Source organism: Dicentrarchus labrax, unplaced genomic scaffold (genome assembly GCF_905237075.1).
Source record: "Dicentrarchus labrax unplaced genomic scaffold, dlabrax2021, whole genome shotgun sequence".
NCBI classification, from domain to species: Eukaryota; Metazoa; Chordata; class Actinopteri; family Moronidae; genus Dicentrarchus; species Dicentrarchus labrax.
Window position 1 is genome coordinate 4,193,814 of NW_026136718.1, and position 25,022 is coordinate 4,218,835.

At 39.7% G+C, this 25,022-nt stretch overlaps 1 protein-coding gene across 4 annotated transcripts in view; it reads right to left on the bottom strand.

Annotated features, from left to right (window-relative positions):
• The window catches only part of LOC127349852 (carboxyl-terminal PDZ ligand of neuronal nitric oxide synthase protein), a 170,585-nt gene that overhangs the window by 38,495 nt on the left and 107,068 nt on the right, over positions 1-25,022 (bottom strand). For all 4 annotated transcript variants that reach the window (XM_051375837.1, XM_051375838.1, XM_051375839.1 and 1 more), the window contains exon 8: positions 8,954-9,115. In XM_051375837.1, coding sequence (XP_051231797.1) covers positions 8,954-9,115 — 162 coding nt within the window. The remainder of the gene's footprint in view (positions 1-8,953; positions 9,116-25,022) is intronic.

The window sequence follows — 25,022 nt, forward strand, 5'->3', positions numbered from 1 at the left end:
TGAAGGACCTACAAAAGCAGCAGTGTATATTCAGAGCGCCGTGAATCATGGGGCCTCATGTGGCGGGACAAGCCATTGAAACTCGTAATGACCCCCTGGTTTCTCATTTCTGCTTGATGTGGTAACACAGAACTCGTTACCGTGGTAGCGTGGAGGCTCTTGGCTCTTGACGTCAATGGTGACACATATCAAAGGACAAATTACAAAACAAACTGTAATTGGTATTTGAACAGAATACCAAGGCCACTTCAGCATTCTGAAACACTGCTATGCACTGCAGTCCTTTGGTATTCCATACTTAGTTTCAATGTTAATGCTGGATCTATTAATGTAGCATAATGCTGTCTTGTTAAGAAAATATATTTATTAATATCCACCATTTTATTGCTGTGGGTGTATTGTTTGCTTCTGTATTGCAATGAGTACCTAGTAGCATAAGGATGTCCTTATTATAATAATATTTGTATGCCTGTATTCATTCTGATTTATACCAGATTAAATATCAAAATTACCCCTCTTATTAAAATTAGAGTAAACTGAACTCCAGATAATTTTTTATTTGAAAGATTTAATCTATTAATTGTTTTGTCTGCAAAACGTCATGAAATGGTGAAAAAAAAACATCATCTGTTCCCAGGTGGTAAATAAGAAAAATGGGTCATTTTATGGAGAATCCTTTTTTTCTTTTAACTTCTGCTTGTGCTTCTGTTTTTTAAACTCTTTTTCCCTCATGTTTCTATCTCCACCCTCAGTCCCTCCCTCTTTTCACAGGTAGGGTGGAGAGAAACAAGATAGAGTCAAAATTCACAGCCTCCTTCCCAAGGCCTTGAATCCTCCTCCTCTCCCATATCCACTCATGAGACACAGAAACAAGTGCTGAGGAAGACAGTCATCTACTTCCATTATCCTTGCACTTAGCAACAAATAGAGGTGATTTCAGATTGTGTTCGGGCCTGGCCGCATCTGCAGACCTCATTTGTAAAGACTGACACCCTGATGATGACTTTGGTGGTGTAATTTACAGCTGACAGATTCCCATCTTGAGCTATGGAAGAGTGGAGCTCGACTTCGACATATGCCGCCCTGCTGACAACTCTAATAGCACATCAGCCACTGCAGCATGGTTTATACTGAGGCCTTGGGAGCAAGTGTCACATTTGTCCTGATGCTGTCCATGTTAAATGTCTCACTGAGCTGCACTGGCTGGTAAAGGGACACTGAGGAAACTCATGCAAAATCAGCAGTGATCAAAGCAAGATGAGCAAAATAAAATGGGAAAAATATTTTACTTCTGAGAGTCAGACCTTGGCTTTGTCGTCTGGATATCTGATCAAAAAGAGCACATCGTCTCATTCCGATACAGCCACACAAGGTGACATTTCTGCAAATGACCAGACCCAGCTTCTGTGGAAACACAGGCCGGTCCTACAGATAAAATATAAAAATGGAATGAAAAATAGATAAGATGAGAGATGATAAGCCCTAAATAATTACAGCTGGATCTCTCCGGCTGTTTCCCTTTCTGTACCTGCACGTCTGTTTATTTGGCCGTGTGTCTCCATCTCATTGGCTTTTTATGGTTCTTCCCAATCTGGGATATCACTTGGCCTTGAAAAAACTGTCCAGTCGAGTGAATTGATAATTATTAATTTATTCTTACTTATAATTTATTTGTGTTAATTTCCCTAGTGTCCTTTATCTTAGTTTTCTGTATTTTTAATGTACATATTCATGTCTGTCTTTTAGTGCAGTGTGAAGGGCTTTATAACTCTTGCTTTGAAAAGTACTTCACAAATAAAATCTTTGTTATTCATCACTTGAATCCGGAATTGTTTTTTGGGGAACATGACCAAAGTTAAACAAAGCGAGTTATAGACTGGTTATTGATTTCTTGTTTCTTGTTTGTGCTTGTGGGTACCGGTAGCCTCAGAAGGAAAAGCTTATACAAAATAGATTGTTAGTCACGTACTGTAACTTCAGATTGTCTCTCTGAACTGTGGGCCCCACTGGTTCTTTTAAGTAGTTGAGGAAAAATACGTTATTTGGAACCAACTGTCAGGTCTCAGTCCAACTTATACACAAGGTGAGACCGGTGTGGGGCCAATGTAGTACAGGGGCATAAACTAAAAGTCTTCAGTCTTGCAAAAAGGGATGAATCAGTGACAGTCTTAGAACGCTGTGCCTTTTACAACACATAACCAACGTTCGCACCTATTCGATTTGAGAGGGCAATGGCCAATGAGGGAACCTCCAACACTCAACTGACCAATGGCGTAGCTTCATCACAAAAATACAGGACAGATGGAAAATTGGTTTGATCACGGTCTGCAGGAGATGCTCTTTCTCAGGAACTGGTTTGACGACAGGACAAGTTAAAAGTCCAGTGTGTAGGATTTAATGGCATCTAGTGGTGTAATGGCAGATTGCAACTAACTCACTCCCCCCTCCCTTTCCAAGGATAAGGGAGAAACTACGATGGCGGCGAAATGTGTGAAAAACGCAAACAACCCTGTTTTGTTTGTCCATTCTGGGCTACTGAACATGGCGGCCGCAACGTACAGGCACCTGTAGACAAAAACGGCTCATTCAAATGTAACGAAAACACAGCAATTCTTATTTTCAGGTGATTATACATTAATGAAAACATACCTTTGAGTATTATATTCCCTTTCTGCCAACAGAAATCTAAACCTAAATACACACTGGACCTTTAACAGGTCTACACAGAAATACATTTGTGAATAGATTGTCACATCTACGGATTTCAGTGTGCAGAGAAGACTGGACACAGTCGACCACATTGTCAGACATTATGACAACCCACTTGTAAACCACAACTCACTAGTTCTAGAAATATTAATATTCTTTTCAAAACTTGAAGAGAGAAGATCCAAAACCTCTTACTAAAAATGGAACCCAGACAAAGAGCCAATTAAAAAGGTGCTCCGCTTGTATTTCATCATGGTGGTCCCTTGGTAGTAAACCTGCTGCTTCCCAATGTTTTCTGCCTTCTTATCTGAGTGTCGTGAAATTGAAGGAGCTTCGAGCAACTCAAATGACTCCTTAAAGCTCTAATTAGGCAGCAGCATCTCTCTTCCGTTTTATTGCTTTCTTTGTTCAAAACTGCTCCCCAGAACAGGACAGTGCCTAAGGACAATTTTCATCTTCCCTTCTCTCACAACAGAATTTTTTTTGCTGCCTAGTTTCCTTCCATGTTGTCAGCTCTTTACTATGCAAGAACATCTCTATCGAACTGATTTCAACATACATCAATTAAGATATTTAAAACAGCTCCATTTTGTTTACCTCTCTCCCCACAACACAATGATGACTCAACGATCAACGATCTTGAGTCGCTTTTTGCCGCAGGCTTGCTGATCAAAACACCTCAAAATTCGTTTTGCGTCATAATTCCAAGAATCATGCAATTTTCCCCTCATCCAGCGCCATACAGAAATTGTCTGTTATTACTGGAACGTGCTCTGCAAAACCACTACAGCAAAGAGCACTTGGTTCTACATACAGGAGACAATATGAAGACCTTGTGTATAACCTCCTAATCTTGTAAAAAAAAAAAGCAGAAATTGTAGAAACTAAAAGATAACACTGTTTAAAAGATACCGTTTCCCTTATAGACAAGACAGAGAAACAGTGACTCTCCCACTGGTAGTGTAAGGAGATTAGGACTGTTGGTTGTGCGTTGTGACTCCACATGGTTGGTTGCTGAGGATGATGTACTCTTCACACAGGATTACTATCATCGCATTCCCTGCCCACGCCAGGTTCCTTTGATGTGGAAGTGTTTGAAACCCCTCCAATATTAGATCGTTTCTGCCTAAAAGGAAGGGGAAATGATCATTTTGCTAATGCAACGATAAGGAAGCCATTAGAAACGCACTTACACTTGTCATTTGCATAAGATGGTGAGAGAGCGCTTGATGAAGAGAGAGAGAGAGAAGCAGAAAAGTCCAAGCAACAGATACGAGCGATACTGAATGTGTTCAAGTTTGAGCAAAGAAAGAAAGGAATCGGAAAAAAAGAAACGACAGACCGCTGAATAGAAACAAAAAAAAGAAAGAAGGAAGGAAGGTGTAGGTGGCAGGAGAAAAGGAGGAAATGTTGGAGTGAGGGAAATAAGATGGTATTGAATGAACAAACGGAGGAGACTTAAGGAATGAAAGGGAGGAAATGGAGCAGGGAAGGATTGAAGGAGAGATCAGTAACAAAGCTTTAAAGAGGTCAAATGTCATTAAGCAGTGACAGAGCAGTGTCTGCAGAGCTAACTCCGTCTTGAAACAGATCGTCAATGAACTCCCTCACTGCCCTGACTTCATTAAACACCTCCACTTCCACTCATCCCTGAGCGAGCTGTGATTAGTTGGCTAGCTCGCTAACTTTCCTCCATTCACTGTGACCTCTGCTCAGGCACTGCAGCAGGGTTCAACATCAAGAAGATTTTCCCAGTTGCCAGTTTGGGCCACAAAGTCACTGGCACTTTCATCAGCGCAGGGGGCAACAGTAAAAATAATCACTATTTCATCCCCTATTAGTTATTTCAACAATAATACGCTGCCAAATTGCAAATTCACTTTGTGTTTTTTGCAAAATACAGACAGGTGACAAATTCAAGAGTAGGGCTAAAGCTACCCCTTATTTTAATTATCAATTAATCAGTAGATTTTCTTCCTGATTAATCTATTATTTGTTAAGTTCCCAGATCCCAAAAGTCAGTATTTAAAATTCCAGTTTACTTTCCTGAAGATCGATTTATGCATTAATCATCTGTTTCAATTTAGAAAAAAAAAAACCCCTGAATAACAAAGGGACGAAATATAAAAAATGCAGATGCAGGGGTCACTGAATGGTATGGATGGATGACAATGATGCCAATCTTATGTTTCAAAAGCACCAGATCTCAACCTTATAAAATGTGTGACATGTTGGAAAGCGTTCTACACCACCATAATCAAAATCAATCATCAAATAAGAACTTACATATTCACATTGTTCATTCCTCCAGTAGAGTTCAACCAACTTGGAAATATTATTTTCTTTAATTTATCATCTGTAGTTATTCCTAATATTGCAAAATTAATTAAAGAGGAAATATGAAGCAGTGATTGATTAATTGAAGCTTTAAATCCATCCTGGATTGATACAGTAATTTAAAGTAATGGTTCACCCAGTTTACATTACACCAGTTGAATTAGTCTGTGTGAGCAATAGAAAATGTTTGGTTAGCAGTAGCATTCCTCACAGCTCTGATACAGCTGTGGGTGAGTGACAGTAAACAGTTAGCTGCTGGTATCATTGAGAAAAAAATAATTAAAAACAGTAACACCTAATTAAATGCTAAATCATTTTGTGTGAATCCATGGTGTATGCGGGGCCCATTTGAATCCTGCAAGGAATGACGGACTCCACCACTAAAAATTAAAATGAATATTGCACATAGAGAGGTAATTTCAGCCTGTAAATATTGAATGACTGTTGCTGAAAAAATGTTAGTAAATCATATTAGAAAATCCTATCATAATCAGGGTTTGATTTCACGAGCTCTGCCATAATAATGTGATTACCATCACAAAAACACTCAACAGTGATAAACAAAGACATACAGCCAGGGACATAGAGCATATTCCTTTAAAGAAATCGGTTTTCCCTGGCTGTATATCTGTTTATCATCGTTGTGTGTTTTTTGCGATGGCAGTGAATATCGTGGCAGAGCTGCACTCAACCTGACAACTCTGTAAAATCAGTGGGGGCCAGCTGTTAGACCTAATCAAATCGTAAACAAGAGAAATATCTTCCTTTAACGTAACTTCAATAGATGATTTGTGATCCTGTGAGATGTTTTCAACAAATAGTTTAACTTGAAAAACCCCAAAAAGTAAAAAACAGAACAATGACAGTTTATTTTCTGGTGTGAAAGTGAGGCAAAGACACCAGGGAAACAAAGTTTGGAACTCTTAATAACACACACACACACACACACACACACAAATAACGCTGTACAGACATGCACACACATTTGACTAATGTGTCAGCCAACTAATCCCTCTCTTCCTCTATGTCTTCACCCAAAATGTGCATTATCTGGGCTGAACTAATCAGCTTTGTACTTTCTACTGTTTGACCTTCAGTGGTGGAGTAAGCTCTGCTCCCTCATGTCGGCTGGTTAGAAGTAGCCTCGGGCAAGTTTAAATTTGTGTTAGAGGGAGTTTGTTTGAGATGGCGAGGGAGTAGGAGAGACTATTTGTTATTGTATAAAAATCCAGAAACAGTTTCCTTCTCTCTCCTAATAAACACTTGGTCTTTAATGATGGGTGGTCCTCATGAAACTGTAAGAAATACTGTGTGCGTGTGGGTGCATAGACACACAAACAACGATCTCGGTCCAAATTGCAGCTGCCGTCAATTGCACTCACTAAGTAAAGGGGCAAAATTTGATTTGATTTGAGAAATGTAGAAAATAAAAACTGATTCACAAGGACATAAATAATTTTTTGTTTTCATCAGCCAACAATAAAATGTTCCAAAAGAGTAAAAAATGCAATCCCGAAGTTCCAAGAGGCCAAGGTGACGGCTTTAAATATATCATTTTGTCCGATCAACACCAAAAGATATTTAATTTACGATAACACATAACAGAAATGCACCAAATCCTCACTTTTAAATCACCTTTTTAGGTATTTTTACTTGATAAAAAAGGACTTAAATGGCTGAGTTAAATCTGTACACTTAAAATTATTTCAGATTTCAGATAATAACTTTAAGGGGCACAAAGAAGTAGAAATATCCAACAAGTCACATGAAAAAAGCAAAGATTTAAGTTTTTTGCAAATATATATATTACTTTCCTATCACATTATTTATCTTGCACCCTTTGAGGCAACAGCAGCACACAGAGTTAGACTTACTAGACAAATACGTCTTAAGAGAAACAAACTGAATAGTCACTAGAAAGTAATTTAGATGCGGTGTGGAAACTAACTGTAAGAACAGCTCAGACAAGTCACGACCACTGGGGAAACCTTGCTAAATGGTAAAAGAGCCAAGGTCAGGCAGAACCACCCTCAGGGTAGCACATATTTATTTTAAATGTTCTGCATTAGGCAAAATACTTCCTTCATGTGCCAAAGCAGTTTTAAAATGTACACCAGCGGTGACCTCTGGCTTCATCAAGGTATAATTAATGGTATTTATGTCTGGGCACGCTCAGTCTGAATGCGTGAGCTGTCAGCTGTAGCAGGCATCGGTCTAACGTTGCTCAGGTCAAGAGAAGGGAACAGCTAGTTCAGCGTGAACAGGCGGTTTCATCAGGAATCGCTGTAGCTGTCAGTGGAAGCCTTGAGACTTCTGTATTTAACTGTCTGGGACACTTCTGGGTCAGGAGTGTGTGTGAGGGTGCACGAGAAAGAGGATGTGTGGAGTTGTGAAATTGCAGTTTCAACTCTCGTGGCCTTCTACGAGTAGACTGACGAGCTGCATGTATATGTGTGTGCATTCATCCAGCTCATAAGCCCAAAGCCACTGCTGTCACTTCTCCCTCTGCAGCCACTCAGCGCTGGGTGATTGATGTCTGATGCTGCGCGCACTCGGTATTAACTTTCTTTTTCAAATCCAGATTGGATTGCAGGCGGGTGTTGATCTCCTTCACTCCGTCAATCATCCTAGAACTCTACCAATTGATCACATGCTTCTTTTTCCCCAGGCGGTGTGGCCATTGATGGCCAATTTTTTTCATTTAATACAAAATGTATTAATTATTTCCTGGGATAGCTTCCAGGAACTTGCAACCTGCATACATTGTAAAGATACAAGTTGCATGGAGATAACCCCAAAATTGTAAATGCTGGTACTTAGTCAAGGCTTTTTATTCCTAACCATCCACTTGAGTGCATGAATTTGGATTTTGTATGCTCATAGATGAAGGTATATATTTTAATCCCTCAAATAACCAAAACGTCGTGTTGAAGAGAACATTTCCACTACAATCACATAGGAAGGTGACCCCTGACTAAGTGACATATTTTATGGATATTTCATATTATATTAAATGCATAATTATGACAGTAGAGACCAACTGATAAACTGAACAAAAAACCCAAACAGTGTACACAGTAACTGCAGGAAAACAAGCCATTTGGATACATTTTGAGCAGGTAATGTCCTGTGAATATAGCATCAAAGCTGAGTTTTCCCGATATTTTAACACTGAAAACAGTTCTTTGTCTCTAATATGTATTAATTTATTATTTAACAATAATACATACTTCATAAACTTATTTTCTTATATAAATTCAGTGTTGTTCAGGTGTTTTAGTTTTCTTCGCAGAATAAATGAAATGCAGAGATATAAGCCTACTGCACAGTACTGCTTGTTTTCTTATTTCTTATATTTATATGTGTGAGTAGTGTATATGCAGGGATGCATGTTTCTATGTGTTTCTTGAGGATTGCAAACAAAAGTTCTACCTTGTGGAAAATAAAAGTTATTTATCTCAATATATACAAGTGGTGAAATTATTCCACTAATGTAAAGTTGATGAGGATAAATCCAATACTACTACAGTTTGATGATTCCTGAGTTTCCCAGCTTTTAGTCTTTTTATTTATTTTAAAATTGCCTCCAGATGTTGCCAACAACTGTTGCCATGATGGACTTTAGGTGCCAAAGAAACAGCCCATGCATGAATGAGTGAGTAATGCTGCTGTCATTCTTTAGTCCTTTCAAATTAAACCGTATATTTGCAGAGAAGAAGAACAGTTCCCACGGCAACATATGCTCAAGTTAAAAGTACCCCTCGTTATGGTAATGACCATCAAGCGTATTGGAGGAATCTGAATTGCAGTCCCACAGGGAATTTGAAAAGTATGGTATGCATCTCTAATATTGCCATACGTGCTTGAACCTTTTTTCTACATGTGTTTGTGTGTGAGAGAGATGCACCTGTGCCACGGCCACTTGGGTCTGCTGCTGTTGCTGCTGGAGCTGCTGCTGGAGGAGCTGGATCTGGTGGTGGACAGACAGGGGGGCACCTGGTGGCAGTGTGCCCGATGCAGGGAGCAGCATCCTGGGGCTGGACATCAGCAGAGATGGCTCCTCTGAAGCCTGTCATCAGAGAGAGGAGAGATGGGGGTGAAGCCAATAGTTAGTGATATGGAAATGAAAACATTTTAATATGCCAGAAAAAAAAATAGAAAATCTGAACAATTAGTGAAACACTGAATGGTCTGGCAGGAGTGTATCACTGCCTTGAAGGGACCATTCAATATTTTACTTTACTAATTTTATTTATATAATGGATGAGGATGACACTGATAGTTGTTTGATTTTAAGGAAGTTCACCAAAACTATTATATCAGTTTTCAAAACTCGAGTTCACAAAAAGTTACAAAGTTGAGGATGCAAATACACCGGAAAGAAGGAAGAAATAATTAATGAATAAATAACTATAATCAGGACAAGCAATGGCATCAATAAAATGCCTTAGAGAACAAGTCATCATCAAAACAAGAATCTGAATTTGAAATGTAGAATTGTTGATTAGTTGCGCCAGTGTGGGAAGAGCAGGGCTGAGAATACAGATCAGTGGCACTGAAACACTCCACTCCAACAATAATGAGCTCTGGGACTCAGTTCTCCTTCATCTAACGCTATCAAGCATCCTAATTGTTTCAAGGCTCTGCTAACCAGTCACACATTGTGCCCTCTCCATCATTCAACCAGTCAAAAATATTTTTGTTATGCAGATATGGCGCCTTAATCACGCTAAAATAAAAAAAGCATCAGTCCCATTTATGAAATCCAAATTAGCAACATTTGAAAGTGGGCAAGAGTTGAACATATCTAAACCCACTGTTGGTCCAAAGTGGATCCGATGCCATTGTTCAGTGGATACAGGTATGAGGGCACACACAATGAGGCTCTATCCAAATTAATCACCTACTTGGAGTGACCCACAAAAAAGAGTGCTACAAGGTCCACAGCTGGCACAGAGAACAATAAAGCATGCTATGACCTAACGCCATCTTCCACATGGATATCCCACAGGCAAGACTTCATGGATTATGTACTTGGCCGCATTTAGAGTTGATATTTCACACGTCTGAATAAAATACTGACACAGTCACTGGGAAGAGTAAATGTACGTATGCATCTTGGAGGGAAAAATGCCTCTCCTGTACACCTTTTCAACATCTGGCCAGAATACATCTCAGTGTCTAATGCTTTGCAGATGCATTTACAATTGGCTTTTTTGCCACTTTTTTGCTATAGCAACAACAACTAAGCCATATATTGCCAGAAAAAAAGACTCAAATATGAATCGCATGAAATGCCCCCCCCAAAAAAGAAGGGGAAATTGGGTTTTTCATTTCTCAATCCATCAAAATGTTAAATCAGAGAATGGTTCCTCAATAAGCCACTGTGTGTGTCAGACGCTGAAGGCAAAAACTGCAATCTACATTTTTCACAATTTTCTGTCAATTTATGGACCAAACAACTGATCGATTGTTCGAGAAAATGATTGACAGATTAATTGATAAGGAAAAGTAACACATAGTTGCAACCCTACTTTTTGCCATATTTTGGGAATAATTTTGTTACTTTAATATTTTGTCTTGCCGCAAAACAGCACAGTACTTAATAAAAAAAAGATGGAAAACACATTACTGAAGCAAAAAGAAAAGTGCATTGCTCGCTTTATACATGACGGGCTCGACAACTTTATTGGTTTCTGCTGGGGTCACCTCTGCGTTCCTGTTTTCCCCAGCTTGCATAAGTTAGATCACGGAACAGAAACTGGTTGCTGGATATCAACCATTTCTGAAAACGGTTTCATGGCTTCCGAATCTGAATAGGTTGCTGACTGAATCCAAATTATGTCACATCACTAACAGGAGACGCAAGGTGCTTCAAAGTGACTGGAGTCTCGATGCCGGATGGGGTCGGCAAACAAGTCAACACCTGATTAAATTGAACCTGAACCCGCCTTGAGGGATCTATGGCAAAACACTTCACCATCTGTCTCTCCTTAAGCACCTTCTGGTGGCACACAGACAATGATGCACACACACACACACACACACACACACACACACACACACACACGCAGACACACACACACGCAGACACACACACGCAGACACACTCTCCATGAGAGGAATATATGACTGATAGCCTGTCTGAGCTGGATCTTTTAGGTTAATGAGAGGAAATTACCCAAGTTGACAAGTTGTTTCTTGCCATCACCTAATGAATATTAGCTCTGTGTGTGTGTGTGTGTGTGTGTGTGTGTGTGTGTGTGTGTGTGTGTGTGTGTGTGTGTGTGTGTTAAAGAAAAGAGCAAGTTGACAAAGACTCCTCAGAAACATGTAAGATCACATAAAATGAGCTCACTTTCTCTTAAGCGCGTCTTTAAAGGAGACACATCATTCAGCGTGTTTTTTCACAGAGGCTACTTTCAGGCACCTGAAAGCCTCAGCCTGTAAAGGATGTTAAACAGGATTGTTGCTTTTGCTTTGAAACAGCGAGTCTCGTCAGGCAAGCAGGGAATGTTCAGTAACTGGAAGAGTGAATAAGATGATTCAGCAGTCGAACTATCAGAGAGGAGAAATGGTGACATGTTTGGCTTTCAAGCAGTATGGACACAGGAGCTTTTCTCAATTATAGAGAAACTGGAAAGGAAGACAGACATAAACAGACTGGCAGCAGCAGCTGAATATGATACAACACAGATGGGGAAGAAATCCCATTCGGAATACATCTGAGCAGTCATCTCCAACATTTGCCCATAAAAACTTCTATTTTACTGTTCTATCCCACAAATTCTTATAATAATGGTAGTTTAACCAATAACCACTTATATAAAAGAATTTACATTTACTGGTGCAAACATCCATTGTCATCATCAACAGAATATTCTAAGAAAAAAAACATTAGCAGTACCTTCCACAGTATTTGGATGATCATTTCTGGGCTGTGCTGCCAGCATTTAGCACCAAATATATATATATATATATATATATATATATATATATTTTCGACATTCAACATAAAAGACAGCTTTTAATGTGAAAGTGTCACTAAGGGCTTGGTTATATTAGAAGTGGTTGGTATATCGTGAAGTTTGACCATGTTGGAAATCAAACACATTTATAGTCAGCTGCACTGGAAGGCTCATAGAGAGGAGGGAGATGCAATATAGTTTCAATACGGGGACGACGTTGCAAACTTCTCTCTGGAAGTCTCTTTTGGAAGACATTGCACTCTGTTGTTCATGAAAAAAAAAAATGAGGGAGAAGTTCAAACCAAGCTTACTTTCTCTGCACAACTGACCAATCACTGTGGGAAGAAGGAGTGAATGTCAGATTGTTGGTTTCGGACAATTACAGACAATCTAACGTTGGAAAGGTGAGGGGGGTAGACGGATTCTTTACCTATTTTACTGTCCAACAATCAGGTCTGGAGAAGCATAATGGGAGTATAACAGTGCGACTAAGAATTAATAAATTTTCTCTAGTAGTGCTATTTATCCATCCAGACTGTTTTGGTGTGAGTTGCTGGGTTTTGAAGATATTGGCTTAACACCCAATTTAGCAGTTCTTTACAGCTTTTAGACACTTTTAGCTCATTTATTGGGACACAGACTGTATGGTTAAGTCTCAAGGCTTTCAACAAAACAAAGGTCAAACATGTTGAGTATATGCGTATGTGCTACCTACCCAAGAGAAGTGAAATATTAGCTGGTTAAGAAAGTCAAGCAAAGGGGTCTGGGAACCTAACCAGAGCTAAAAGGAGATTGACAACTGGGCTTACATTTGTTGGCTGGTCAAAACCCTAAATTCAATGGATGATCATGTAGTTCTGCGTCTGTTGAAAGTACATAACTGCTTGATAAGCTCAGAACCAGATTAAATTATATGACAACTATGTTTACCTGCTGGTGGTCACAAATGTTGTCATGCAGCTTTAACAGCACCAAAATACATAAAGAGTCAATGAAGCAGAGAGGTAGCAGTGAACATTTTTCCCCTCTGGGCCAAGAAGAATTTATGAAATACGTCACCTTGTTTTGACCTATAATTATAGCATCCCCTTCAGCCAATAACTGTAATTTCAAAAATAGCAAATAGCTATGAAGATTGGATGGCAAATTATTGTCAGGAGCTGCATTATGCCTGGAATGCCTCCTCAAAAACGGATGGCCGATCTAGAAAGGGTTGCAGCATGTGAAAAACTGTCACATGGGATGTTTAATAGGGCAGGAAAATATGGGTGTTTGAGGAGTCAAGTGGATAAAGATTATTGAGAAACTCTTGTAATCTTGTTGTGAATGGGTATGGGGAAATAAAAAGTCCATTCATAAAGAAATACTTCAGCAGTGATGAGAACTATCATTTTTAAAGTCCGTTAACTTGGAGGTTTCATGCGTGAGGAGTGAGTAAATTAGCTGAGATGATGGATGGATGGATGGATGGATGAAAATCATCCACAGTGATCAATTTTCATTTTGAGAGACAAAAAGTGAAGACGAGCATCGAATCCAATATGAATGCTTTTGTAGAACATGCCCACACACACTCTCTCTCTCTCACACACACACACACTTTCCAACACAGTGAAGTTTGCTGAGTGAAGACGTTTGCATATTCAAACACAGTTTTAGCCTCTCCGTACTTTGTTTACTGTACAGAATGAGAAAACACAATCCATCCCTGTACACTGAATCCTAAACTTGTTTACCGAAGTCAAAGCCAATTAAAGAAGACAGCAGAGTGGAATATTCAAACTGAGTGGGGGAGTTAAAGAGGACGGGGAAAAACGGCCTACCACTGAAATTACTCATGATAACTGCTCGAGTCTGGTGTGCCAGAGGGGGGTTCTGCTATTACCATCTAATTCCCACACATACACATGCTAATACAGGTTCTTAGCAGGCAGCTGGAGTCTCCCTTTATCTTTTAGCCTTTATACTCACTGAGGGACAGAACGAAGTGAGGAAGAAACCAGGGAGGAAAAAAGGAACCTAAAGATAGATGACATGGGATAAAGGAAGTCTTTATTTCTCGTCCTCCAGCTGTGATTACACTAGCTGCTCTCTGTCTGTCAAACAGACGGTCTCCTCCCACACATACAGACAGACACATACGCAGAGGCAATGAAACACCAAGAGGTTAGACGGGGCCTGGCTTCCTTCACTGCTGACGGCCTTAGCAACAGATTTACAACTGTATCAAGGGCTCTTGAGGAAAAAGACTGAGAGATCACTCTACTGTGGTATTGCCTGTGATATCAGATCACACCATCCACTGTAACAGTCATTATATGGATGTGTTCACATTAAGCTTTGACACTGTTGGGTTAAGTTTCCAGGTTTCTATGAATAAATCAGTTAATACAATATTCCCCCACCATGTTTGACTTTGTAATATTACTTTAACATTTAAGCACATTATGATCTCAGTGACAGGGGCAGGAACTGCTGCCACCTTGAGATTTGTGACATCAAATTGTGCCCATAATGTATGATGTCTAACATGGGAGGAAGTTGGGCAGGTCGGGAACATTTACATGAATCAAACTAAAACCACCTTACTTAGAGCAACTATACTGTAATCAATATTTTTATATTGACAATGGATCAGATGACTACCTCTATGTAAAAGGAGATGCTTGTTGTGATCTATAATCAGACTCTGAAGGTCCCTTCAGAATCTTTCAACTTATTATGGTTTTTTCCGGCCTTTGACTCCACTGTTCTGGTTCATTCTTACTATTCTGTGTCATTCTTCGGCCACATCAGGCAGCGAAAAGGCTCTAAAAACCCACTGCACGCTACCCGCCCAGCAATAAATGGCAGACAGACACAGTTAGCAACTAGCTGGTGTACACAGTGAACCATTTGGCAGCCAAAGAGACAGATATTTGCCTTGGGAGTTGGTGGAGACCAACCCCAGAGGTGAAAGAAGAGTGAATATTTGGATTTTATTTGCCAGGTAGGCAGACGCCCAACTCCAAATGAAATCTAATGTTGCTGTGTGTCTGCCGGATGAGTAAGGAGGCAATGGTTTGGAAACAAGTTTTCCATACTAATTCACCGTTATAATATCACTGCTGTTTTCGCAGCCTGTTTCTCCCACCAGAGGCCAAAAAACAAACAAACAAATAATTTATTTCAAGTAACCAACAAGCCTTTTGACTATTTTCTATGCAGCACACTGAACTGTGCTTTGGGAAGTGCTTAGCAAGCTAACCAGTTTGGTATATACGGGGAGCCAGAGTAACTGATTATAATAATTGATTTTTGAATCCTACTTTAGGTGGTAAACTCTTGAAGGAGTTTGGGGGTCAGTAATACCATTTTCGAAAAACGTGTATCAGCCTGATAGAGAGTATTCTTGTGCAATATCTGTCTGGAATGGACATTTCACACTAACAAACAACACTAACACTATGCAGGCCAGGATCATCAAAACAACAGAAAAGATAGTACGCTGAAAACAAAAGTCATTGGATGACCTTTACAGCACAGCTTTACATAGGAAAGCTTTATCCATCATTGGTGACACTAAACACCCCTCCATACTGAGTTTAAGCTGCTTCCCTCAGGACAACACTACAGCTTACCCCTGGCAAACAAAACATAAGAAATCTATAATGGCTCATTTGTACCTAGTGAAATAAACTGAACGAACAGCATTCATATGCACAGATGGTACGCTGTACACTGTGTGTATGTTATATTAATTGTTGTGATCTTTTTCTTGGATCTGTCGAGACCAAACAGGATTTTCCAGCCTTGGCTGGACAATAAAGTTGTAATCTAATCTATTACTTATCTAGATTTTTCTTTTGACAAACACAGACAACAGGCCTTAACCTGCGAGGGTAACAAAAGCTTACTCAGCTGTTCTGTGTTCCTTAAAACACAAAACATCTTGTGGCTGCACTGCATTCTGGTCTCTTGACGGTAATATTAGTGGTAACCAATGCTCAAGCTTTTTCTGATAAAGGAACATTGCTGCTGTACAGTACATACAACCTTTATTTAATCAGGTAGTCTCACTGAGATGGCGATCTTTTGGACCGTGGTTGTGGGGTGGAATTTCCTTCAAACAACGGTCAGACAAGAGACCTTTCAAAGAATTTTATTTGCAGAAAAGCAGAGGATCTCTTTGGCTTTGGACTTCCCGGTGTGAACAGGCCGGCTGGTCAAGCTAAGTCAAATTTTCAACTCACCAGGCCACAGTCACTAACAATCTACTGCTGACAAAAAAGTCATGTGGCACGGTTGTGTTACCTTTCAGATAAGACATTTCCATTTCATCTGCTGTTTCCATTGGCAATTTTAAATTTTATTACCAACAAGAGGTTGTGGACTTTTTTAATGCACGGTGTAGAGGTTAGACTCACAGAGCTTGTTAAAGAATATTTGCACCTGTGCGACAGATTTGAGGTTTTCTATTTTAGCTGCTTTTGTTGCGCTTTCCCCACTGCCATTGTTGTTGTTGTCCAAGTTATCGTAAATGCCATTCTTGTTTTCTTAGCTAACGGTTACCTTGTTAATTTTTAATAATGCCATTTGGTCACTCAGTTTTCTGCATTCATTTTAATGTCCATGTAATTAAAGCCCTGGTTCTTTGTGGTTGTCCTCAGCACTCAGAGTCCTGTTGGTTTTGATTCTAGGTACCTAATCAGTGTCTGTTTTAGACCAGGAACGCCAGGTGAATGCAATTAACTAGCTGCAAAAATAGAAAAACAGCAGAGCTCCAGGTCCTGTGGCTGTGATCTAAGCTAATAACCCTAACCCTGGGGATGGTTGGTCCTACTCTGGCTTGAGTCAGGGCAAGCGAGTGGAGGTTTAATTAGCACTGATGCAGAACCATACATCATGAATCACAGTTCTGCATGGATATCTTCAAGAACTTGGACATTTCAGTTGCCAATCGATGAAGTTTGGGGGAAAAAAAACTCATTGGCTTGTATAAAATCTTCTTATTGTAGCGACCTAAGCTAGGTAAAAACAATGTCAGGAATCTGTAAGGTAACAAAAAGTATTATTTAAACTTTCCTTTAAAGTCAATAAAACCTTTCATGCCATGAGTGCCGCTCTGCAGTGGAGCATTCAGTGCTGCCATTGGTGGCCAGAAGCTACATAGCAGCAATACTAGTTTTTAAAATGGTAATTTCATTTATATCTTCTGGTGAGTGAGAGATGTGTCTTAAATGGAAAATGCCTCTTCTATAGGAATAAATTATGCTTTTGTTACTTTACAGCCTCCTGATGCCATTTTATCCTCCAGCTTGTAGTTTATTAAGTAGATTACCCACTATCTTGAGAGTGGATCTGTAAAATCCATCAGTATACGGTCCTGGATCAGGGTACATTTTAATTAAACCATAATTTAGGGATGAGTAACCACGTTTTAAGTTTCCCAGATCCCCCCTATTGTCACAGCAACTGTGTTTCTGTGTGTGTATAATCTGGTATTAGCAGGTATAAATCTGTTAGAGAGATAGACTAAAATTGTCGCTTTTAAAGCATGCTTGTTTGTACAAAATCCTGAGTTACAGACACAAGAAAATATCATTTCACATCTGTAATTTGTACGCACTCCCTGTTTTAAAGTGTTAAACTAGACTGCTCTGCCACAGTTTAACACAGATTTAACACAGATTTAGTGGGTCAAAGCCTAAAAGATGTTAGTAACTCTGGTTTCAGTCAAGAAATTGAGTGGCACATGAGGGATTGCTGCACTGAATAACATTCCTGGCATGCGCATGGCCCAGTTTGGAAAGAGAAATTGAATGTCAGCACAAAATGCAGGCTAATGGAGTGGAAAGTAAAGTGATAGAGGTACAGAGAGTGAAAGAGAGAAGGGAGAAACAAATTGTGCAAGTAAAAATGTGCCTGATCATTTGGTAACCCTTTCAACCAGTCCCATGAAATATCTGGGTTGACTTTCATCAAAATAATGGCCAAGCAAAGATCTGACCAATCCTGGACTGACTCAGCTCTGTCGAACAGCTAAAGGTCAATGTTTTACACTTCTCATGGGGTAACACTCCTTGTGGTTTGTTATCAGCTGACAACTCATAGGAGAGCATTCCCATGTTCCAGGCTCAGGGTGAACTGCCTCCTACATGGGATGAAACCAGGTCAGCATACCGTAACATTACCAGATATGAAAGTATGAAAGCAGATGTGGATAGAAACACACAGGGCAAGAATGAGGAATGCTAAGTTGCTAATGTCCGTATGATGACAGCATTTTGGCTACTGGCCTTGTGACTCCTCGCTGGCTGGCATCCTGAAGTTGTATCACATCTTAACAAGTCCATACACACACTTAGGAATCAAATCATCAGACCACAAGGCTATCAAGAGCAACAACCCCCGCAGGAAAAAACCTTGGACCTCGCCTCTGAAATATAGATGGGTCAAGCAATATTCTCACACAAACCCATCGAGTTTACAGTTAGTGAAAAGTTGAGAGGCTGTCTTTTATTGCTTGCTTGTGTGTGAAGCGTATTAAAAAGATAAGTCTCGGTCCTGTAGAGGCTGCTGAGGAAACAACCAGAGAAAAAGGCCAAGTGTGAGTGTGTGTTCCTGAGGCAAAAAGGTTCAAGAGTTTAGGCTGAGGAGAAGTGGATGTTGTTGTTAGCTGTGGATAAAAGCATAGAGATTAGAGGGACATTCTAGACCAGGGGCTGTGACGGACTGAGTCTACTTTAAAAGACCTTCTCCAGACTTTTTTGAAAGACAGATAAAAATAATCTGCTTTGAATAATTAATACTTTTACTGTCTGATACAGTATGCTTTTTGAATATGGAAATGTGCTGGACACAAGATGTATCCCACTTCACTGAAAAGTCCATTTCAGGTTTCCAAATCACATTTGTAAAATGCTGAGACTTAAAGTTAGCACATATAAACTTCCCCCATTTAACAGATGAATATGAAAACAAACTCATCTTTATTTCTGTCCACTTTGATAGATTGACAACGATGATATGCAAGGTAAAATTACGGCATTTATTTATGCCAGAGTCTGGTGGCGAACAATAGCGATATTAAGGCTGTTTCTGCTTAAACAAAAGGTCTTACTCTGTAGGGATCCTTTCCATAATGTTGTCACTTAGATAACAGTCTGAGCCCATCAGTGGCAAAAACCAAGCACTGTTAGTGGAAGTACTCTGACGTTAAATGGCCGCCATAGCAGCCTGATTCGCAGCTATTTTCTCATCTAAAAGACAACAAAGACAGTTTTGGTGAGTTTTATTTAGTTTCACTCCAGTTTAAAGGGTGTTTTGCATTAATCTGAAGGGTAAAATAACTGGTTTAGTCAATGGGGTGAGTCTAATTTTACTTTATTTATACTCAAGCATTCAACTTCTGTACCTGGTGTGAGCAAGCTGCAAAAACATACTGATTGCACTGCAGGAAGTTGTCCCATGCCGAACCTCTTGTTAATCTTCCTGGCACTGCAGCATCTTTTCTAGGTTGATGGCTGCGTAATGTGTGTCAACACATCCATTTATAAGTCACACAAACAGGAAAACTGTGATTTCTACCATTTCACGTTTAGCTCCACTTCCTCCTCACACCTCCAATCTCCTTCCTACACGAGTCTTCATGTCATCGTCTCACAGTTGTGCTGAGGCCAGGTGAGTAATCGTATGTGTGAAAGCAACATTCAGGATGTTTACAGTCTCACTGGATAAAAGCGATGACGACTTGAGCTTTAACAGCAAGGACAGTCATATTTTGGTACACTGTAGTGCAGGGATGCCTGCGACACGAGGTCGAAAATATAACATAATCCAGCCTGCAAGAGTAACTTTATCATTTCATTATTATTTTAAAGTTACTCAGTCAATCAATTTAACCTACCCTTTTATATACAAAGTGCATTTTTTATTAAGTATGGTTGTTAGTAATGGAAATAGTTTCAGAATATTGCAGTTTCTTTTAGTACTTAAACATTGAAATGGCCCTCCTATGAGATGTCAATACCAACAGCGGCCCCAAGCCAATATGAGTTTATGACTCCTGCTGTGGTTTACTGTGTCTGTGTTTGGAGGGTGTGTTGTAGTGTTCACCCCTTGAATTATAATGTCAATTTTTCCTTTGCATACTAATTGCTCAATTCAATTCATATTAATCCAGTTAAATATTTGCTTAAAAAAAAGAACATACACTTCTGTAAAACAAAACATCCAATGCAGCAGCACATATCTTCAGTAACTGAATACTAAAATTATGCACTGTACAAGCACTGTTATGATCAATTTGAGTTTTACGATCAAGGATATAAAATTCTTCAAGAGAATCAATCAGTCTAAAACCGCACCAGTGACCTGTAGAGGCTGCAGTTTATTATACCCCCAAATACGAAAGTTTGGACTGAACAAACACAGAAGGACGCTTTAATGCATCCTCCATCCTACAAAGTAACAACACGTCCAAACAGATCTTTCCTTTTTAGCTTTTAGTGAAATTTAATTTTAAAAGGGAACCAAAACACTCAGGTGCTGGTTCAAAAATTGCATCTGAACTTCAGTATTAATGAGGAGAGGTTGTCTGACTCCTGTCCAGGCCAGCTTACTGCCTGAGCAAATGCACACCGACTCTCCTTTGAACAGATATTATACTAATTACTACAGCAAAATGTGCAAAATATTGTAGAAAAACATCAAAGGAAACCTGAGATGTAGGGTCAATTTTCTTAAAGCAGAGATATGCTGTTGTTTTGATTTAAATTGCTTTACTAATTTAACTGCATTTAAATGACAGTGCAGTCTCAGTATGCTGCACAGCTGTAATATGAAGGCAACAACGACTCCCTTTACACCCTGCATTATAATGTATCTCGTATCCACATTGTTATCTAGAAAGAATTTTAAACTGGTTACATTTATTAATTCCTGGAATTAATATCTCTCTCTAGTGTCCACATTGAGATACAATTTCTCTGTGCAGCTCAAACAACTGAACGTTATAGCCTCCTCTCGTTTCTTATGAAAGTTTACACTTTCACACAAGAGTTAGTTAAAATTCACACAGATTAAAAACAACTAGTTCATGTTCATACTTCACAATTTAGATTTACAGTTAAATAGTTAAATCCAAATAAATAGTTAAGTCCAAAAAACATAAACTAGTTTATGTTCATTTCTTCAGTTAAAAAAACTGACATGCTTTAGAAATTGCACTTCAATGCAATGTGCTAAGGGGGTCAATGTAACACACTGCAATTTTAAAAGAATGAAGACAAATTTCATATTTTAGAATATTCAATTGGGAACTGACTAAATCACTCTCTAGGTTATGGCAGCACTCAGTTTGAATTAAGACATTCACTGAGCTCTGTCACTTCCCAAAGAGAAATCTTAATAGTCACTTCAAATAGAGGCTCTGGCCCAGGGGGCCCCCTGACCCCTGGGGCAACAAGGCCTGGGCCCCGGTAGGCCCGTTGTGTCCCATCAGTAATCCTTCCATGTTAGGTCGTGCCAGGAGTTTGAAGTCAAAAACAATTGAGGCACACCAATGAGAAAGGACGAGGGGAAAAAAGAGAAAGAGAAAGAGAGCTGTCAGTGGAGTGCTGCCTGTAGGGCTACACTCAGGGATCAGAGTGTTTACACCTGCCTGACATCATCTGAAAGTGGGCCAGAGGCAAAACCTCTATCAAAGCATTTGTTGTATAGCTCCACTTTAAACCTCACATGCACACGTGAACACACACACACACACAACGTCTCTCTCTGCCTGACTGACACAAAGAAAACAACAGCTTATAGTTGAAATATGGCACTGATCTCATATTTCTGAACGGGAGATCAACAAAAGATTGATGTAGGAGAAGGATTCTGTTTAACGGCTTTCAAATCATCTTGGCATTTTGCTTCATGCACAGTCTGATCTTTTCTTTTTGTCTTTTGTTCTGCACAGCACTCGCTTTTTATTGAAACCATCAGTGAGCATCTGTCTCTGACAAAAACCCAAGTGGAACCTCTTGAAATGTGTAAAATGCAGTTATCTCTACAATGTGACTTTTGTCTTTCCAATTTGCCTTGTAGTAACACTTTTTCTGATACCGGGGGCAAGCTTTTTCAAAGTAAACGTCCCGACTCAACCTCATGGACACAAAGCCCAAGGTAGGATTGATGTGTGCTCTCCGAGTCCTCCGGGATCGTTTGAACGCAGGGCGCCGAGGGATTTGTCAGTCTAACGGGAGCTGACAGGAAGAGAATGAACTTTAACACTCACAGGCTGCTTTCCCTTTCATGAGCTTCCAGAGAAACCCTGTAGTGAATCAAATCCCTCTGCTGGGGGAAATACGCACACAGTTGTGTCAAAAAAAAAAATGCATACACATGGGCACTAACGTAGAGTCACACAGACGCACCCACATCTTATTCAATGTTACCCTCCCCCACTTGTCCCTACACATTCCCATTTAATCTGTCAAGCTGTTAAGAGTGACAAATGTGTTGAAGAAAGAAAAATACAAAATACGAAAAGAATACATTCAGTACATGCAGATGCGGCTACACAAACTGTAACACACACAGACACACACTTCCTCCAATGACCTGAGAATAGAGGTCGTCGCTGAGGGCTCGTTGTTTCAGTGATTTCACGCTGTGTTGCTTTCAATCAGGGGCTGTAATGAAAGGTCTCATAACTCTAACGTTAATGGGACCCAAGGACTGTTAAACAGATGAATAACTTGGTTTTGTAACTCTGAGTTAGGACCCAAAATGGCTTTCAAAGTCTTGCTCTGGTGAGTCTCCATGTGGTGAGTTAACAGGTATGTTGGAGCCTAAGGTGACATAACGTTCTCATTTGGGTCCTGATGAAAAGTTTAATAAACTCTGGCCTGAAGTGTTGCCTAAGAGCTTGTCTGTTTAATTATTTACCATTAACTGAGACTGCTGGAGGAACTCCCAAATTACCCAGAGTTAACTGCAGTTCAGGGCTTTTCCTGCAAAGGGGAATTTTTGACACTTTTAGTGGCAAGGTGAAAAAGGACATGAAGAACTGAGAAATAAAAACATTCCCTTGAATTAGTTTCGGGGCATGAGACCATCTGATCAGCAGTGACCATAAATAACGGAGGTCTGTAACTGGCAAAAAAAAAAGCTGACATTTTGTTGATTGTGCTGGCAGATGTGCCCCCTGAGATAATTGCCTGGCTATAACGGTGAGTTGGGCGAAAACTTTGTCCTAAAAGTTGGCAGCTTTCAGACCGCTGCTTCTCTTTTGCCCAGTGATGAGTCTTGGTGCATTGGTTATATCTGATAAAAAAAAAAAAAAAGCAGGCCAGTTGTGAAAACCCGCCAGTCACGAATGTATTATTTTTTATTTTTGTTTTTTCCATTTAGAAAGCACAGTGCTGATATATGAATTTGAAATTAAATGTATTATAACTTGCAGAAAACCTGAAAATGGTAAGTAGTATTCTGTCCTCCTCTCTACAAAATATGTTTATATACTGCAGTTCCCCCAATGGCCACTTGAGGCTGTCTTTTTATATAACTCATCCATTTAAATTATATAATTCATATATATTATGCAATGGTATACCTTTTCCAGATGCATGAATTATTCCTGTTCATTCAGAATGGCTGCATAACACTGACTCCCTGATATCTTTCCAGGAGTTTGTTTCTTTGTTGACCCAACACAATGAATCAAACAAATGGGATTATGTGGAGAAAGAGAGAATTTAAGGTTGCATCTTGAAACTGTGAAATGCAATTTCTCCAAATGGACTGTAAAATAAATAAAATGTTACAATAAAATAAACAAGAATATATTTCACCATAACATAACAATGAGGATGAAAACATTTCGTCAGGCACGACACAACACATGGAGCCAGTCCAGGCCCTCCCTCTATCCTTGTCCACTACGATTCCCTCGCACTCAGCAAGGCCAGGCGGTGGAAAATGATGAAAAATAAAAACAGAATAAAATGATTATGACACACCATTGTTGCCAACTTGATGCAGGGCCCAAGGTCTCAAGCCAAAGAGTAGCGTAATAAACACCACCATGCACACTCCTCTCTGCGCTCATCATGCAGTGTCATCTTCCTACTGCTGCCTCCATCAAAAACACAATTACAACCCTGCATACTACTGTAAATCCCAGCGTACAGCAGCCACTACGCCGCTGAGCCAGCTGAGCCAGACAGTCGTGCTCACACACTTCCAGACAGGCCAGAGAGCATTTCTCTGGTTATACATAGACTGCTGGTGGTGGTTTTCCACAGGCCAGAGAGCAGACGCTCTGACTGAGCGGTATCAAATATCACTATGAGGCTGCACAAACACAAACACATAAACTGCACGACTAGCGTAGCAGTCTTGGAGCTCAGCTGCCAACATACTGATGACAGCTTCTGAATAGAAACCAAGTAGTGGGAGCTATTTCTGTTCTCAGGCCACACATAAACACAGACTTGCTAATTACTGGATTTTACTGGTGGTTAATACAAGCACTAATATTTAAAGGACAAGTGTTTTAGCAGTTGCAGACTGCAACTCCCTCGCTTCACCCCCAGAAAACGGCCCTATAAAGAGACGTTTGGTTTGTCCGTTTTGGGCTACTGTAGAAACATCGCGGTTCAACATGGCGGCCTTCGTGGAAGAGGACCCGCTGCCTCTTTAGATAAAAACATCTGAGGTAACAAAAGCACAACAATTCCTATATTCAGGTGATTATTATACACTAATGAAAACATATGTATAAATATTATATTCCATTTCCATTATATCCTCATAAACGTTACACACTGGACCTCTGACCTCTAGGTCACCAGGGAGCCGCCATTTTCAATTTTACAACCTTGTTTTGTTCTCAGAAAAGTCAGCCTTAAACATTAACGTAACACTTTAAAAGCAGTCAGTCACCTTAGCCACGTACAGTATGTGTTATTTTCATAAATTAAGTTAAGTGCCTGTCTGGAGAAATGTCAAACTGATGTACACAGAAGACAGCAATAA